At 41.0% G+C, this 19,049-nt stretch overlaps 1 protein-coding gene across 1 annotated transcript; it reads right to left on the minus strand.

The window, feature by feature from the left end:
- Positions 1 to 12,836: 12,836 nt before the first annotated feature.
- Pdha2 (pyruvate dehydrogenase E1 subunit alpha 2) lies at positions 12,837 to 14,480 on the minus strand. Its single transcript, XM_006986139.4, has one exon. The coding sequence runs from the start codon at positions 14,387 to 14,389 to the stop codon at positions 13,214 to 13,216; it is 1,176 nt and encodes a 391-aa protein (XP_006986201.1). The 5' UTR covers positions 14,390 to 14,480; the 3' UTR covers positions 12,837 to 13,213.
- Positions 14,481 to 19,049: the final 4,569 nt, after the last annotated feature.

A 19,049-nucleotide genomic window follows, 5' to 3' on the forward strand; every position in this document is an offset into this window, starting at 1 on the left:
CAAAGCATTATACGAACACTCTTTGTTACTCTTCAGTGTTTCCTAATTTGATTGTATTCTTTCTGTATGTAACCCCACCAGAAAATCTCCATCTTCCCTCCCCCAATAACCATGCATGGATCTCTTATATTTGCTCTGTGTATAGCATACTCTATGTATCAGTGTCATGAATCACACAGACATGAATTTATTCAATGGGAAAAATTACAATACTGATTGAATGGAGACTTTGGTTTTCTTTTCAAGTTTGATCCAATTTTTTTTAAGTATTTGAGAGCATTTCATTAAAGGAATCTTCAGTAGGAAAAGTGAAGCAAATTTTAAAGACATTACTAGTATTAGATTATCTACAGTCACCTATATTAGAATAAAATGGCAAAATATATATCCCCTACCCCTGTCAAGTTAGTATCTGTACAGTATCAATGTGATATATAATAACCAACAGATTAAGAAATCACAGTTCTAAACAAAATTTGGGTGCAAATCAGGGAAAACTATTTTTCCTGCTTCTTGTTTTGCTTTTCGTACATTGTCTATCTAAACCCTTCTTTGCTGATTTCAATATCCAGCAAAGGCTAAGGTAAAAAAGTTACTGAATTTAGAAAAATAAATTGCATATGCTACTTTCATTTTTGTCTAATAAGAACATGACTTTCACTGACAATGTATGATAAGGATTTTATTTTACTGTTTGTAGATTAAGACTGAGTAATTTCTTTCAAATTTTGTTCTTTTTCTCAACAACAAGCTCTATAAAAATAAATCAGAAATTTAAATTAATCAATTACACTGTGCTACAAGTTACTAAATTTCTTCACTTAAGTTTTACAATACCCGTTTGTGTTAACATTCTCACAGAGGAATGTAACCAGAAATTTTCCTGTGTCCTACCCGGTCCTGCAGCCACTTGAACCCAAGTAGACACACGGAGGCCCATATTACTTGTAAACTGTATGGCCTAATGGCTCAGGCTTTTCAAAGGCTAGCTCTTACAACTTAATTCGGCACATTTCTATTCATCTAGGCATTGCCACATGGCTTACTGATACTTTCACATCCTGCTTCTCCTAGCAGTGGCTCGCAGCAACTGCCCCAATCTCCTTCTTCTCTCTCTCCAGTTTGGATGTACAGCCTAACCTTATTCTGCCTCACCATTGGCCAAATAGCTTTATTTATAAATCAGTCAGAGCAATATGTATTCACAGCATACAGAAAGACATCCCACAGCAGAGGAATAAGTGGAGACACACAAGGTGAGGTCAATTCCCAAGAAATCATCTTTCTTAGATGCAAAGGTCATGAAATAGGCTAATATTTAAGTGCTTTAGGAATGTTTACTCTACCTCCATATGTAGGACCTAACAACTAGAGAAGGCTCACTATTTTAAAAGAATAGCAATGATAAGATACTTCCAACCCACTTCACGCAATAGACATTGGCTTCTGTGATAATACAAATGTCAAATAATGTCAGCTTCAACTTTGATTCCCTTGTCCTTGTTTGAAACTGCTTGTTCACCTCATCTTCTTGTCCTCTGATTTTTTTGGGGTTTTTTTGTTGTTGTTTTCTTTTATCTTTCTTTTCTTCCTTCCTCCCTTCCTCCCTCCCCTCCTTCCTGTCTCCTTCTCTCTCTCTCTCTCTCTCTCTCTCTCTCTCTCTCTCTCTCTCTCTCTCTCTCTCTCTCTCTTTTCTTTGCTAAGGGATATTGATCTGGCTTAGTTTTAAATGTCATTCTAGATTAGTTGCTCATGTGCTTATACATGGTCATCTGGCTGCTGTGTTACTGTTTTAGACTGATCATATAGCTGTGAACTTTCAACCTGAGACTACTTCCTTGGAATTCCAAAGGCTGCCTTTGATTCTAGACCTAATATTTATTAAAAGAAAGTCATCTGGGTTCCATAAAAGGCTCAGTCTCTAAAATTGCAAATATATTCCATAGCATATATCATAAAACATGAAGCTCAGCATTGTGTTCCTGATACTCTAAAATTAGTGTGAAATGTTGGACAAGTATACTGAACAATAATCCTTTTCTCTCTCTCTCTCTTTTCATCACTCTATTTTCTTTTTTTTGTAAATTTTTATATTTTTTTATTGAAAATGGTTTGTATTACAATATATTCTAATCATGGTTTCCCTTCTCCCAACTCCTCCCATATTTACACTAGCTCTCTACCAACCCAACTCCATACCTTCTTTCTCTCTTTAAAAAAACAGATAGACAAACAAAAAAAAACAAAATTAAAAAATGAAAAGACACAAGAAACAAACACACACAAAAAAAACCCACAAACAAACAAACAAACAAATACTAATACTCCTAAAAACACAAAGTTGGGAACCATAATACACTCAAAAAGTATATGTGTATATATATATATATATATATATGTATATATATATATATATTACATATACAAAAAGAACACATATAAAAAGTACATACATTTTAAAAGTACATATATGTACTTTATATACAAACAAAGCAATATTAGATACATGCTCTACCAAAGTACTATTGAGTTCATTTTGTGTTGGTCATGTACTCTTTTACTGGTAATGGGGCCTACCCTTAAGTGTGATTAATAAGGCCAGTGAGAATCCATTGGAGAAAACTAATTTTTCCTTTGCAAGCAGATGCTGACTGGAGACAGAAAATTCTTGGTGACAGATGGCAAGTCATGTCCACTTCTTCCTCTTAGCATGGGGATTTCATCTGGCTTGGACTTATTCAAATCCTGGGCATGCTGCTAATGTCTCTGTTCATATGTGTGCCAGTCCTGTTGTGTCCATTAGACATTGTTTCCTTTGTGTCAGTCATTCCTTTTGGCATTTGGAATCTTCTGCCTCCTCTTGTGCTTAGTTCTCAAATCCTGAGGGGAAGGGTTTGATTAAGGATTGATTGTTCCAGGTTTCTTACTCTCTGAATGTTGTCTCGTTGTGGGCCTCTGTTAAAGAAAAACTGTCTTTTTTTCCAAGGTGGGTGTATGATTAGAGACTTATTTGCTTCCTCTTGCTGCTCTTACATCACAAACCTTCAGACTGGCATGGCCTTTCATATGCCTTAACTTGACTTAGACTATTTTAGCTGTCGCTTGTTCTCTTGACATTCCTGCCTTTAACAGAGAGCAGTGTGATTCTAATTTCTGCTCATATTAGACTTTTATTTTGACTATGTATTGCTGCAAATTAACACAATAATTGAAACTGTAGAGGCAATCATTTTTGCTTCTCCTTGTGCTTTAGTATATTGAGAATCTGACCCTGCTTGACAGGTGATTCTGTCATTTTACAGAGCACTGAGATCACTGGCTAGTGTCCAGATAGCGGATGAGCCTCCAGGGTCCAGGATAAATGTCGTTATGTGACTGTTGCCTTTTCAGGTTATAGTAAAGTAGAGAGCATCTAAGGCTGGTGACCAGATTACCTAGTCATGACATTTCTAGCAGGAGATTCCTGATGATTTGATCTTCTAAAAGAGAATCACAGTATACAAAATGTTCCTTAAAGATCAGAAGTACAAGCTTCTTGTATCTCACATTACAGCCCCAAAGCTGTGTGCCATCATGTTTGCTACTTTTCTTCGGTCTATAAAGTCAATACTGATTGAAGAAGGGGTAAACACAGACTCTGCTTTTTCCTGGAATAATAGTTGAAGTTTTGCAGCTAAGCTATCTTTTTTTTTTCAATGATTTTATTTTTGTTTTACATCCTGATCACTGTTTCCCCTCCATCGTCTCCTCTCAGTCCCACCACCACCACCACCTCCTCTCTGCCCCCTCCCCATCTACTTCTCCATTTCTATTCACAAGAGGGCAGGCCTCCCATGACTTCAACCAAACATGGCACATCAAATTGCAGTGAGCCTATGCACCTCCCCTCATATTAATGCTGGACAAGGCAACCCAGTAGGAGGAATGGGGTCCCCAAACCAACAAAACAGTCAGAGAAAGTACCTGCTCCCACTGTTATGACTCCCATAAAAAGACCAAGCAACACAACTATAAGGGCTGAGGTCAGTTTTGTGCAGGCTCCCTGGTTTTCAGTTCAGTCTCTGTGAGTCCCTATGAGTCCAGGTTAGTTGAATCTGTGGGTTTTCTTGTGGTGTCATTGATCCCCCTGGCTTCTACAATCTTTCCTCCCCCTCTTCTGCAGGATTCCCTGAGCTCCACTTCATGTTTGACTGTGTGGTGCTGCAACTACTCCCATCAGTTGTGGGAAGAAGCCTCTCTGATAGTAACTGGGGTAGGAACCAATCTATGAGAATAACACAGTATCATTAGGCATCTTTCCACTGACTATTTTCTTCTAGTCTTGTTTGGTTCTATCCTAGATCTCTGAGCTATTCATCATCTGGTTCCTGGCACTCATGGTAGTTTCAGGGGTAGAATCCCTCCCATGGTATGGGTCTCAGATTGGACCAGTCATTTGCTGGCCACTCCCACAATTTCTGCACCATCCTAATCCCAACACATCTTGTAGTCAGGACAAATTGTAGATCAAAAATTATATGGCTGGGTTGGTGTCCTAACTCGCCCACTGGAAGTATTACATGGTTGCAGGAGATGGCCAGTTCAGATTATGTGTCCCCTATTTCTAGGAGTCTTAGCTAGGGTTACCCTTGTAAATTCCTGGGAGTTCCCATTGCAATAGGTTTCTGTCTCACCTGGAAATGCCTTCCTTTTCCAGCTGTCTCTTCCAGTACTGTCCATTCCCATGCCCCACTGCACTGTTTACTCCTGTTCCCATCACCACTTGACCCAAGTCAACCCACAAAATCTATTCTATTTCCCCTTCCCAAGGAGCACCAAACATTACTCCTTTAGCCCTCCTTGTTTCTTAGCTTCTCTAGGTCTGTGGGTTGTAACACGGTTAGCCTTCATCTTGTAGCTAATACTCATTTGTAAGTGAATATATCCTGTCTTTGGCTTTCAGGGTATGGATTGCCTCACTCAAGGTCGTTTTTTTGTTTGTTTGTTTGTTTGTTTTTTCTAGTTCCATCTGATATAAAACAGAAAGTTGAATCAATGGAATCAAATCAAAGACTCAGACCTAAATCCACATTGCTAATTTTTCACAAAGAAGCAAAAATTATACAATGGAAAAAAGAAAGCATCTTCAACAAATGGTGCTGGTATAACTGAATGTGAGCACATAGAAGAATGTAAATAGATCTGTATCTATTACCCTGCACAAAACTCAAGTCCAAGTAGATCAAAGACCTCAACATAAATCCATATACACTGAACCTTATAGAAGAGAAAGTAGAAAACAGCAGTGGGTAGCAGTTAATGAAGAGACTTGTAATTGATAAAGTCCCAAACATCAAACACCTTGAGTGCTCAGATCATCTTATAGCAAGATCATCTTTCTCAATATCCTACTCTCCAAGACTCAGGGAAACTTAGACCAAGAGGAAACAGAAGGAATGTAAGAGCTTTCAGATGGGAAGAAGAGCTGTGAAATGCTGGCTTCTAGATGCACATATTATTGCACATATCAGCTCACAGCAATTGCACAATACCTACACAAGATTAAGTTAATCAAATTCCAGCATGGATGGGATAGTGGCTCCTGAGGTCCCACCTCTACCAGAGGGGCTATTGACAATTATTAGCTGCTAGAAAAGTGTCACTATCCTTTGAGGCTGTGGTTGCTAGCAGGTTGCTGATGTTACAGTAGATGGCCACACATCTATTTGCATGAGTCACACTAATTATACTCAAGGAGTTATTAACAAAATATAAATAAAACTAAGGCATGTAGCTGGAAGGCAGATGGGTAGGTGGGGCAGCAGGGAAATTAGGAATGAAGAAATGGTGAGTGGATATGATCAATAATATGGTATGGGACTGCCAAAAATTTTATGGGACTGTTAAAAATTTAACATATTGCTTAAAATTATAATGAGGTTATCTTGGAATACATAAACTCTAACACACACACACACACACACACACACACACCACTCAAATAAAATCACTATCTCTGTACAGGACAGGATCACTGTGCCTCATGAGCTCATAGCAGTTGTGATGACATGTAGAAGACTTGCCTAAAACCAAGTCACTTATTCCAGCATGAAATGGGAAGTGGTTCTTGAGTCCTGACCTCTAATTGAGGAACTATGAATAGTTGATAGATTTTAGGGGAGAGAAAGTTTTCTTTAGGGGTGCTGTGAGGGCTAAAGTTACATTTTAAGTTTAAGTTACTGCGCTTAAGAGATCTATAAAACAAAAATGCCTCTAATCTTTAAGCCCCACTCGCCCAAGGACAGATAACTTCCTGGAATGTTGGGAGCTGTTGTTTGTGTAAGATAACAAGCTATGTGTTTCACTTCTGTGAGCAAGTTTAGTTGCTGTAACCACACAGGATGTGCTTGGTCACACATAGGTGGAAAGTAGGAGGCAGGAAGAAGTCAGGATATATGCTTGCCCATGACTGGATGAAGGTGGAAAGTACATAGTCTTATGGGTTTTGCCTTTATAAGTCTCTGACTAATAAAATTTTTTTGCCATGCTCTGGAAAAATCTCGGGTATGGACCTGGATAGTGCCTATTGTCATGGCCAGTATTTAATAAAGATTGCTTCAAATTTGCCTCAAAAAATTGTGGTAGTGTAACCTGCTGGGAGCAAGCAAGAAAAAAAGCCAGCCCAGGTCCTGAGGCACAGGCTGGCAGGAAACAGCCACACTTGCCTGAAGCAGGTTCACTTAGCAGAAGAGAAGAAAGCCAGCCCTGGTCCTTGGATCAGGCATGTGGGCCCACTCATTTGAGTAAGGGGCAGAGAATTGGGAGAGTTAGAGAATGGGAATGGTTCCAACACCATGGAAAGACATAAAGAGGGTAGATGAAGAGGATTGGGCAGATGTTGGACAGCTTGTCACCTGAATCTATGGTCACAAGGAGGGAGGTCTGCTTACCACCTGGGACTATTGCGATGTCCGGATCAGGCTGCTACCAAGGACCATGTGTAGGTCTCAGGTCTACAGTAGGCACGGTCTATGTTGATATCCATGGCTCCTGTTGCTGTAGAATGTCATGCTGACTCCAGTGGGTTGGGCCGCCTCCGGGGTCGAGTTCAGGTCCACGAGCCATGCTTCTACTGCCGTACTGACCTGGGTGGACTTTGCTGTCACCTAGGGCCTTGGTGACAACCACCTAGGCTACTGCCAAGAACCATGTCTGTGTTCCTGGTCCTACCACAACTGAGGTATAGGTTGATGCCCATGTCCCCACAATGCCACCAAAGATCACATGAAGCCTCAGGTCTGGGCCAATCCTGTGGCCTTTTTGGTGTCCACGGACCATGCTGCCATCATAGCCATCCTGATCTGAGTGCCCAGAGCTACCTCTCTGAACAAGGATGTTGACCACGCTAAGCTGTAGCATAAGACCATGTCTGTGTCCGTGGCCCTACTACAGCTGGGGTCTGCGTTGAACTCTGTGGCACAGGTTGCCAATAGTGGACATACAGAGGCCTGGTATCAAGGGCCAGAACCTGCAGCTTGGGTGGAGTCTGGCCGGTGTGGGTGGGTGGGGGTCGTGGGTTTGTGGGGGGGGGCACACCATAGCAGGAGCCATACAGATATGGGTGGCTTGTGGTAACACCTGGGGCCAGGATGTCATCCAGGCCCAGGCTGCTGCGGAGGGCCAAGTCTGGGTCTGTGGCCTTGTAGCAGCTAAGGTCAGGATTGACATATGTGACTCTGGTTACCACCGAGTTCCATGTAGAAGCCCAGGGTCAAACCATCCCTCTGAGTCTGGGTTGGTGTTCTAGGGCCAGGATGCATCCATGTCTGAGTGACTTGTGCTGCTACTCAATGGCATGGTGACGTCAGGGCCTGAGCTGCAGCTGAGGGCTATGTCAGGGTCTGCAGCCCCCTTGCAGCCAGGGTCTGTGCTGATGTCCCATGCTCCTGTTGCCATCGAAGGTCTTGCAGACACCCAACATCAAGGACAAAGTTAGTGTCTGGGGGCAGTGGTGAGATGTCCAGACCCAGCAGCTGCTAATGACCATGTTGGAGTCCATGGTCCTACGGAAGCTGGGAGCCTGACCTGAGGTCAGGGTCCTGCATTGCTACTAATGGTCATGCAGAGGCTCAAGGTTGAGGGCTCAGCCTAAGGCCTTGATGATGTCAGGACTACGAGGCTGCCTGAATCATTCCCACCTGGGTGGCCATTTCTTCCACCCAGAGCCAGGATGTTCTCTCGGGTCTAAGCTGCTGCCAAGGGCCATGTCTGGGTCCATGGTCCAGCCACAGCTAGGGTCTATTGGTGTCTGTGGCCAGTGTCACCTCAGGAGGCCTTAGGAATCATGGGTTGTAGCAGGAATCTTAAAAGTTCTTATTAATAAAATCAAACCCGAGGCCAGTCATTGGGGTCAATGCTGATAGATCAGAGAGACAGAACAAGCCACAGCTATTTCACCTTGCCATTTCCTCAGCTGGTCCTGTTTCCTCAGACTGGAAGCCTCTGAGTCCTCATCCAGAATGAATCTCAGCTGAACTGTGTTGCTCCAAAGCCTGAATGCTTAACCAGCCAAATGCTTAACCAGCCAAAAGCTTAACCAGCCAAAATCTTCTAGTTTCTGGTCCTCACACCTTATATATCTTTCTGCTTTCTACCTCCACTCCCTGGGATTAAAGGCTGGCTTTCTGGGATTAAAGGTGTGTGTCACCATGCTTGGCTATTTCCAATGTGGCCTTGAACTCACAGAGATCCAGAGGGATTTCTGTCTCTGGAATGCTAGGATTAAAGGCGTGTGCTATCACTGCCTAACTAGTGGCTTGTCTGTTCTCTGACCCCAGGTAAGTTTATTAAGGTACACAATATTTTGGGGAATACAATACCACCACAATGGGTGATTAAATCAGAGGTCTAAACTGAGCCAGTCCTGCCCATCACTGCCCTGGGAGAGCTGGCCTAGCCTCTCATGGGTCACTACAGCAAGAGAGCTGGTCCCTTGCACTCAGGAGAGAGGGCCCCCCACCCCTCACCACAGGTGAGGATGAACCTACCCTGAGGGCATGCATGTAGCAGAGCTGACTCTGCCACCACACCCGAGGCAGGTGGCCCCAGTGGCTCAATCTGACCTGCCTGGCCCACACCCAGGCCCATAACTAGGTCTTGGGTTGACCCACCCTAGTATCTACCCTATCTAGTTCCTGCTCCAGCTCGTAAAGGGAATGGTCAAGTGCAAAGATAACCGCAAGATCTCAAAGGCACAGGATACCTCAGAAGAGCTCTGGTGAGGATCCAGTGGGGATGGTGTACCAAAACCCAGATGCCTTGAACCAGACCAATGAGTCATTGCAATAAACAGTTGCCAGTAAAGCTGATGGGACAAAGAGGTTTGCTCTATGACACACTGAAGCCTCCAGTGCCATTAGGACAGATGAAGTGGTGATAAAGAGTCAGGAGAGAAGCAGCAGCAGAGATTTTTCTGTTTCTGGTGTGTTTTTTGTTCTGATATGGTAATTGGTTTTTGTTTTTGTTTTTGTTCTTTTGTTTGCTTGCTTGCTTACTTTGTTCTGTTTTCTTTCCTGGGGGGCAGGGGGATGCAATAGGGATAAAGAGGGATATAAGGGGACCTGCAGGTGAACAGAATTGGGGTGCATGATGTGAAATCCCCAAAGATTCAATAAAGAAGTTTAAAAAAATTTATGGTAGTGGTCTTATTCTCACCCAATGGTGTTAGCAGTGTGTCTCCTTGAAGGTTGACCACTGAATCTAAAATCTTGTGGACAGCAAAAATTGTAGTTGATAGATTACTTAAATACCTAAATAAAAAGGACACAGGGACAAGGTTGACCTGGGATGACTCAAAAGGAGGAGTTGAAGTGAATATGATCAGCATCCATTGTATGAAATTCTCAAACAAGTAACAGATATTAATATACTTCAGTTTCAAAGTGCTTCAACATTATCTTGAAGTTGACTTATCTGAACATATCTTGTTAAAGAAAAGTGTAAACCTTTACTTAAATAAATGACCCTTTATTATCCAAAGCAGAAAAAAAATCTACAAATGAATGGATAAAATGGAATATTATTCAACCATGAAAATAATATAATTCAGTAACATATTGTAGTATGAATGAAACTTGAAAACATCATGATAAGTGAAAGCAGAGGCACACAGGATGCTGGAAAGGGCAATTTGTATGAAATGTCCAGGCTGCAGGAAATAGAAAACAGATTGTTTTCTGGGAAAATGGGAGTAGTTAAAAATGGAGATTCATTTTTTTCTTTGGAGTTATTAATATGTCCTGGAATCATCCCTGAAGGTACACAAATTCTGAATATCATCTAATAAGGAAACCCCTGCCCTAATGGGATATTTATTTGTGGAATGGGAGAGAAATACTTTATTATTCTAACATAGTAAGAGTTGAAAATTTACCTGAAATTCAGTACCCATTTATTTTAATTGTCTGTGGTGGTATTGTGTTCCCCAAAATATTGTGTACCCTAATAAACTTATCTGGGGTCAAAGAACAGAACAGCCACTAGATACAGAGGCCAGAGAATAGTGGCACTCACACCTTTAATCCTTGCATTCCAGAGGCAGAAATCCCTCTGAATCTCTGTGAATTCAAGGCCACATTGGAAACAGCCAGGCATGGTGACACAAGTCTTTAATCCCAAGAAGTGAGCCTTTAATGCCAGGAAGTGATGGCAGAAAGCAGAAAGATATATAAGGCATGAAGACCAGAAACTAGAAACTTTTGGCCTGGTTAAGCTTTTAGGCTTTTGAGAAGCAGTTCAGCTGAGATCCATTTGGATAAGAACTCAGAGGCTTCCAGTCTGAGGAAACAGGATCAGCTGAGGAACTGGGGAGGTGAGGTAGCTGTGACTTGTTCTGCTTCTCTGATCACTCAGCATTTACCTCAGTACCTGGCTTGAGGTTTGATTTTATTAATAAGACCCTTTAGGATTCATGCTACAATTGTCTTCCTTAATAATCAAGTACTTGTATCTTATTTTTTCCTGACCATAAAAAAGTCATTATGCAAATTTTCAAAATTATCTTTGTATGATGTTTATATAAGTATATAAGGCTTGCAAAAATATGGAAATACTAGTGTATTAAAATGAAAAGTATTGTCATTAGAAAACTATTAATTTGAAAAATCTTTTTTTATAACTATTGAGATCTGGTTCTAGAATCTATGAATAGCTGCTATATTCTTACCAAATTACATGAGCACATAATACCACTCATTTAGAAGCACAACCTTGGGACAGTAAGATGACTCAGTATTTGAAGGTATTTGCTACCTAGCCTGATTTCCAGAACATACATGATGAAATAAACTCCTCCAAGTTACTGTGGCATGTACCCTCCTCCAGGGGAAAAAAAAAAAAAAATATATATATATATATATATATATATATATATATATATATATATATATATATGTGTGTGTGTGTGTGTGTGTGTGTGTGTGTGTGTGTGTGTGTGTAAACGCAAATAATAAACATATTTATCTGTTTGTAAACTTACAATTTTGAGGTTACCGTATTTGGGGAAGGATAGAGAATGTACCTATACATATGTGTCCAAATGTTAACAGACAAGCCCCTGAGCTTTTGGTTTTCTTCTAAAATTCTTGGAAACCAGATTCTCACATTAGCATGATCAATGTAACAGGATCCAGAATCATGAGAGACGGGCCTTTGTACATGCCTGTGAGGAATTATGGTAACTGAGATGGGACACCCATCCCCCACCCTCACATTGTTGGTGGCACCATTTCCTAGATAAGAAATCCTGGAATGTTGAAAGAGTTGAGCACTAGAAGGCCTTCTACATGTTTCAGACTATGAATGCAAAGTGACCAGATCCCTTGAACTCTGCCACTTTAACTTCCCTGCTAACATGACTGTTCCTGGAACTGTAAGCTAAGATGAACCTTTTCCCTTTTAAATTGCTCCTGTCAGAGTATTTTATCATAGTAATAGAAAAGAAACCCACATTCCCACTTATAAGAGCAAATGCTGTAAAATAAAAGGCTTTTGTATGCTCCAGAAACTAGTTCTGAAAGCATTAGGGAAATTCTTATTTCTGGTTTCAATTAAAGCTGTCCCAGAAGAGTACCATATACCAAACATCAAGTTCAAGGGGATTTAAGGTCTGGTTAAATATAACAAAGTTGTAGTGTTTTCATCAAGTTTTGGCATACTAACTGATAAGGTATTAGACTATAAATAACTGAGCCTTTATGATTTGTCAGGTTTTCCTTCAGTAAATTTTAATCTGTATGTATGTACAGATGAGTTAAAAGATACTAGTCAACAACATAGCAATTTGCAATATGTACTTTATAAATATCTTTAAATGGACAAGTAAGAGTTGAATTAAGTACATTAATGTCATCTCTTTGATTTTACTTTCTCAGCTTTGAGAGGTGATGGTGTTTGTTGTTTAAACACCACCATGGTAAAAAACATCACCCTGGCTGCCATGTAACATGAATGATTGTAAAGCGAGTATAACATTAGCACGAAGATAAGATTTTGTTTACATTTTTCTAGTTCTTACTCTACAAATATTGTAAATGAAATACTATGAAAACAAAAACAAAACACCCTCCTTTTTGTCCCTGGCCTACTAAATTGTTCTGGAAAGTCACTGTTAACGCACTTCAGCACCAGTATCACATATGCATGCCTTCTACAATACCACGCTGTTATTGGTTAATGTATATCAGTTGTTGTAAGTGGCTTATCAGAAGAGGTCCTGGGTGGCTTAAACTCATCCTCCTAACTCAGGATATGACTTTACACAAACTCACAGCACAGGAAGTAAGAATCCAAAAGTCTACTTCTTTAAAGAACAGTATTTATTTCATGACTAAAATGAAATCAAACGGAACTATTACTAATTATTAATTGAGGAAATTAAACTGTTTTTTCTATTTTAGATTTATAAATTTATACTATAATTTAAACTATTCTAAAAGATATTCATACTATTTACCATACAGTGCCTTTTAATGTTACAACATAAAATGGAACATCCCTTTTAAACAAATGTGTATCTCTAATCCCCTTAATAAACCATGAATCTGTTTTATGAAGGTTTACAAGACTTTTATCTTTAATGACTTTTTTTTATTCTTCCTTAACAAAGTTGAGAAGTTTCCTAAAGTTCAGCATAAATATTCCACTGAAGAACTTGTAACAAATATATAAGTAATCTCTAACTGATGGACTTATACTTGATCCACTTATTTGTACCACGAACTTCAAATGGTGGATTTCGGTAGTAGAGATGATGGGCTAATTCTTCCAAAGCTGGTTCTGGATCAGTTGTAGCAAACTGGGCTGCTTCCTCGACTTCTTTTCTCACATCTGCATCGATTTCCTTCAATTCTTCAATGTTGCTGAGGTTGTTGTTTATCATTCTCTCTCGGAGAAGCATAATAGGATCACTCTTACTTCGCATGTTTTGAACTTCTTCTCGTGTACGGTAACTGACCCCTGGATCACTCATACTATGTCCATGATAACGGTAGGTCTGCAGTTCCATCAAAATGGGCCCCTTTCCAGATCTGCAGTGATCAGCTGCAAACTTGGTTGCCTCGCGGACACAGAGAATATCCATTCCATTCACCCTCAGTCCAGGGATAAAATTGCCTCTCTTGTGGTAATCAGTGCTGGCTGCTGCTCTCTCAATGGCTGTCCCCATTCCATAGCGGTTATTCTCACAGATGAAAACACACGGTAATTTCCACAAGGCTGATATATTGTAAGCTTCGGCTACCTGCCCCTGGTTAGCTGCACCATCGCCATACAAGGCCAAGCAGATCTCACCATTTCCCAGGTATTTACAGGCGAAAGCAACACCGGCTCCCAAGGGCACCTGTGCTCCAACAATGCCATTGCCCCCGTAGAACCTCTTGCAGTACATGTGCATAGAGCCTCCTTTGCCTTTAGCACAGCCTCCTCTGCGTCCAGTCAGCTCTGCGAGGATGGATTTGACCGACAGGCCCCGTGTGTAGCACAAGCCATGAGCCCTGTAGGACGTGATGACATGATCCGTGGGATTTATGCCTGCCTCCAGCCCCACGCAGCAGGCTTCCTGCCCGTCACACAGGTGACAGAAACCACGAATGAACTTCTGCTTATACATCTGGTCAGACTTCATCTCCATGCGCCGAATCACCTGCATGCTCCGGTAGTATTTGAGGGCCTCCTCTCTGGTGAGCACGGTGGAGGTGGGGGGCCCCTCTTCCAGCCGGTACAGGTCGCATTTCTTAATTTCACAGGTGGTGTCGTTGGAGAAGTTAACGGAGGCCAGCACCCCTCTGAGAGCCGGCTTCTGGACCACTTCGGAAAACACGTGGGACACCACAGCAGTCAGCATTTTCCTCATGGAGAAACGCGAGGCACAACGGTAGCGGCTCCAACGATCTCTCGGGGGCGTTTAAGATGGCGGCCCAGCTCCTCTGACGCAAGAATCCTGCGACCCAATTACGGTGCCAACGTCAGCAAACCAGAAGCCACGCCCACGGGGCCCGCTGCTAAGTGCCTTCCAGCCATAAAATGAAGATCTCAGACCCTTGGTTCCAGCCAACACCGACATCATTGTCACCCCGCTGCAACTGAGTGTCTTTTCCCTGTAACTCAGCAAGAATCCTGACAGAGTGAGGACATAGCCTAGCATACTAGAGTCTCTGGGTTCGGTCTCAGCACCCCTAAACTTGGACAGTAGCTGGGGTACTCATACCTGTAATCTCAGACACTACATGTGGAAGTTTGTAGAAATTGGACTTCGATCTATCCCCCCCCAAAAAGAGAAGAGGGGGCAGAGGGAAGGAAGGAGGAAGGCAAGAGAATGACAGCAAGAGGGAGGGAGGGAAGGAAGGAGAGAGAGATAGGGACAGGGAGAGAGAGAGAAAAGAAAAATGCCAAAATGACATTCTTTCTTCTGTTTTTAAAAGAAAAAAAAAAATAACGAACATCTTTATGTTGATTGAAAAGTGTGAACCGGGTGGTGGTGGCACAAGCCTTTAATCCCAGCACTCCGGTGGCAGAGCTAGGTGGATCTCTGTGAGTTCAAGGCCAGCCTGGTCTACAGAGCGAGATCCAGGACAGGCACCAAAACTACATAGAGAAACCCTGTCTCAAAAAAACAAAAACAAACAAACAAACAAAAACTATGTACAAATACACAAGCACTCATATTTAACCGGATCATGGCCTTCTACTCATCCATGGTATAGTAGTTTTCTTATTATTTCCTAATGAGGAAAGAAGGTTTGAATGATATTTCTTTTGTGTTTTTTTAAAGGTCCTAGGAGACAGGTAGGTCAAAGTGTTTCTTCCTGCTACCATTTATCTGTTCTTGTTTTTGATCTTTAAAATACATTTGGTAAGCTTATTCCATCCTATACTATTTTTATTTTAATTAAAAATGAAGTCATAAGTTATATATATAGTTTATACTGTTTAAATGCTAACTTTTAAAAATAACTTTGCCTCTAAAATATTTTAAAGTTAATACTCCTGAAAAAAAATGCAACTCTTATCCTCAGACTTCTTTCACAGTGTTGAGATAGCCAAACCTCAGCCTCAGGGAGGGTACTAAACCTTTGTCTTCTGTAGGTATTGGATGCAGAGCTGATTCTATTAGAAAATTTGCAATACTTCAGGCTTATTTACCATTTGTGATAGTTCTGAATTCTGATTGTATTTTAATATTTCTTCTGGCCACCTTTCTTGTCACTAAGGTAAGCATGATTTTTCTTATAGTTAAGGATATTTCCAACAGGTTTCCAAAGACATTTGCTTGGAGTTCATCTAAATTTGACTAATCTTAGTAGGGGAATAAAGAGTCATTGCGTTTGTGCGTGTGCGTGTGCGTGTGCGTGTGCGTGTGCATGTGTGTGTGTGTGTCTGTCTGTCTGTGTCTGTGTCTGTGTCTGTAAATGTGTTATTTTGAGAGGGTAGGGGTGTGCCATGGCTCATGTGTGAAGGTGACATGGTTAGAAGACAGCTTGGTTAGATCCAATGCATTGCCCTTCAAAATGGCAGTGCTGGGGATATAGTTCTAAAGAGAAAGGATTTGGCTGGGTAACCAGAGGCCTAAAGGTGATGTCCTGTTTACAGAAAAGCAGATCTCCTAAGGTGGGGTTTCTATTTACCAAGAACCACTCTTACCTTTCCCCAGAGTTTAACTACCTTTGGCAAAGGCACCTAGTTCTTAGTCAATATGCTCAATCTGTGTCAGCTCAAAGATCCTCATCCTACACATAAACTCTGTTTACTTTTCCATCATTTTGTTCTCCCCCCACCCCACAGATAAGGCCTTGGCAGTTTGATCCCCAATGAACCTCTCTTTTCACCCATTGAGCAGTCTAGTTTGATGGTTTCACAGGGGCCTGGCTTACAAAGTTGTAGAGCCAGTTTTCTCCTTCCACCTTAACTTGGGTTCTGAAGATTGAACTCTGGCCTCTAGGCTTTACTTAATAAGCCATCTCACCAGCCCTAGATCCAAGTTCCCATAATTCTCCTTCATGTAGTAACCATAAAATGTAACTTCTAAGTATGTGCCCATGATCCATCCTCAGATCCATACCATGAGAGTGAGCCCATACCTGACCTGCCTGGAGAGCCAAGACTCAGAGGCTGGATGGCCCAGAGACCTAGCATAGAACCAAACACGATTATAGAAAAAAAATGTGAATGTAATGATGCCTAATGATATTCCGCTATACTCATAGGTTGGGGACTACCCCAATAGTCATCAGAGAGACCTCACTGGTGGAAATAGATATAGAGACCCACAGACAAACATTAGGCTGAGCTCAGGGAATCTTAGGAAGGAAGGAAGGAAGGAAGGAAGGAAGGAAGGAAGGAAGGAAGGAAGGAAGGAAGGAAGGAAGGAAGGAAGGAAGGAAGGATGGATTATAGAAGCCAGAAGGGTCAAGGACATCACAAGAAAGCCTACAGAAACAACACAACTAACCTGGGTTCATATGAGCTCATAGAAACTGAACTGAAAACCAGAGAGCCTGCAAGGGAGTGACCTGAGCCCTCAGCATATAAGTGACAGTTGTGTGCCTTGGTCTTCTTGTGGTACTCCTAACAGTGGGAACAGGGGCTGTCCCTGACTCTTTTGTTGGCTTTAGGGACCCTATTCCTCATACTGGGTTGCCTTGCCCAGCCTTAATACAAGAGGAGGTGTTTAGTCTTACTACAACTTGATATGCCATGTTTTATTGATATCTGTGGGAGGTCTAGATTTTTCTGAATAGAAATGGAGGAGGAGTGGGGGAAGCAGAGAGGAGGTTGGGGGAGGGACTGGGAGGAGAAGAGGGAGTAGAAACTGTGGTTGTGCTCTAAAATAAATAATTTAATTTGAAAAAAGTGCCATGGAACAATATATCATTTTAAATTGCTGGAGAGCAATGGTATTTGCTTAAGTCACTGATAACAGTTCAATCTTGAGATAGAAGTCTTAGTTATCCCAGGGCTATAAGGCTACTTGAAATTTTTTATTTTTCACTTTTTTGTACACCAATAAACCACCCCTACCCAAATATCCTGTTCTGTTTAAGTATTATTAAGCAATAATAGTTTCCTTGATCTATGTTCTGTTCTGCATCCATTGTCTTTTCTATTTTAAGTTCTCACCCATATTATCCTATTACAGATTCAAGCCAATGTTCTTCTTCATTGCAAGTCTTATTTTGGATACTTCTGATATTCAAACAGGGCAAAGAATATAGCTTGCTAAAAAGTTGCTATACTTCTTAAGGCTGGACCTTCTTGCCACATTCTAAAACCTGCCATCATAATAGACCTCTTTTATTCATCTGTTGGAATTTGTACTCTGGATGTGTTATTTGCTCTGTCTTTGATAGTTAGCTTGAATCTGTGATTCTCTCTCATTCCTGCAGATATCTTCAGTCCCCTTGGGAGCATTATATCCATAAGAATGAAAAAACTGACACTGCAGGATGGAACAGTAGTGTTAATGGGTCACTGAGTGACAGCTGAGACTTCTCTCAGAGGGATCTGCCAAGCTTGTGCTGCCAGGAACACAAGAGCTATATAGTGAAAGTGTGCCAATTTAATCTTGTCACATGTAGCCTGGGCTGCAAAGTTAGAGCTTCCCTTGAAAGCCCAGTGTGACAAGGTTGAACCAGAATCATGCCAGAGGAGAACATGCATGGTGGCCCCTTTTTGCACCAAGATCTGATCAGGATAATTAGTCATAAAATGTGAAACTTGCAGAGACCGCTTAGACATGGGCTGTTCTTTCTATCTCAAATTTAACTTAAAGATAGACAGCTGGAATCATGTGTGCAGAATACAATGTGCAAAGATATTAATTGAATTGGTTAATCTCGATGACAAGTTTTCAGACTTTTATTACCATCTTCTCAACTTCATGCGTAATTTCAAAGACAAATCGAAATTTCCAGACTTCGGTATAACAGTTAAAAACTGCCTGAGGCAGTTGTTGATCTTCAGCCCACTCCATACATGTTCCCAGCTAGACTCCTTACAAATTATTCATGCACTCCAGTGCCAGTGGTGGCACATTCTTAATGGAGTTCTTTTTGTCTTGTCATCGTTTAATATCATCTTTATTGTGAAATAGAACTAAGAAGCCTTTTATATGTTCCCTTCTAAAGTGTTTTTGCAATTAAAATCCCCATAAATTCTATTTGTTTAATTAATACCAAATCTCACTTTTAATCTATTACAAATTAAAGGAAGTAGATGAATAGTTGTATAAGGCCACTGGTAGATATTTTGGTTAATAAACAAAAATTGCAAGAAAAGACAAGACAGTGATTATGGTATTAGTCATCATGCCTTTGAGACAGCTTTCATTTCATGACCAGTGCATGATCATACAAAGGCATTTCTGAATTTATTTAAAAAGTGTTACTCTGCTTACATCAACAGCAAATGAAATACTTTACAACAACAGACAAGGATATATGAGAAATGAACAGTATGAGTGTTTACATTTCTCTAGTAGTAATTGTACTTTTTCACCAAATGTTAATTGAAAAAAG

Source organism: Peromyscus maniculatus, chromosome 6 (genome assembly GCF_049852395.1).
Source record: "Peromyscus maniculatus bairdii isolate BWxNUB_F1_BW_parent chromosome 6, HU_Pman_BW_mat_3.1, whole genome shotgun sequence".
NCBI classification, from domain to species: Eukaryota; Metazoa; Chordata; class Mammalia; order Rodentia; family Cricetidae; genus Peromyscus; species Peromyscus maniculatus.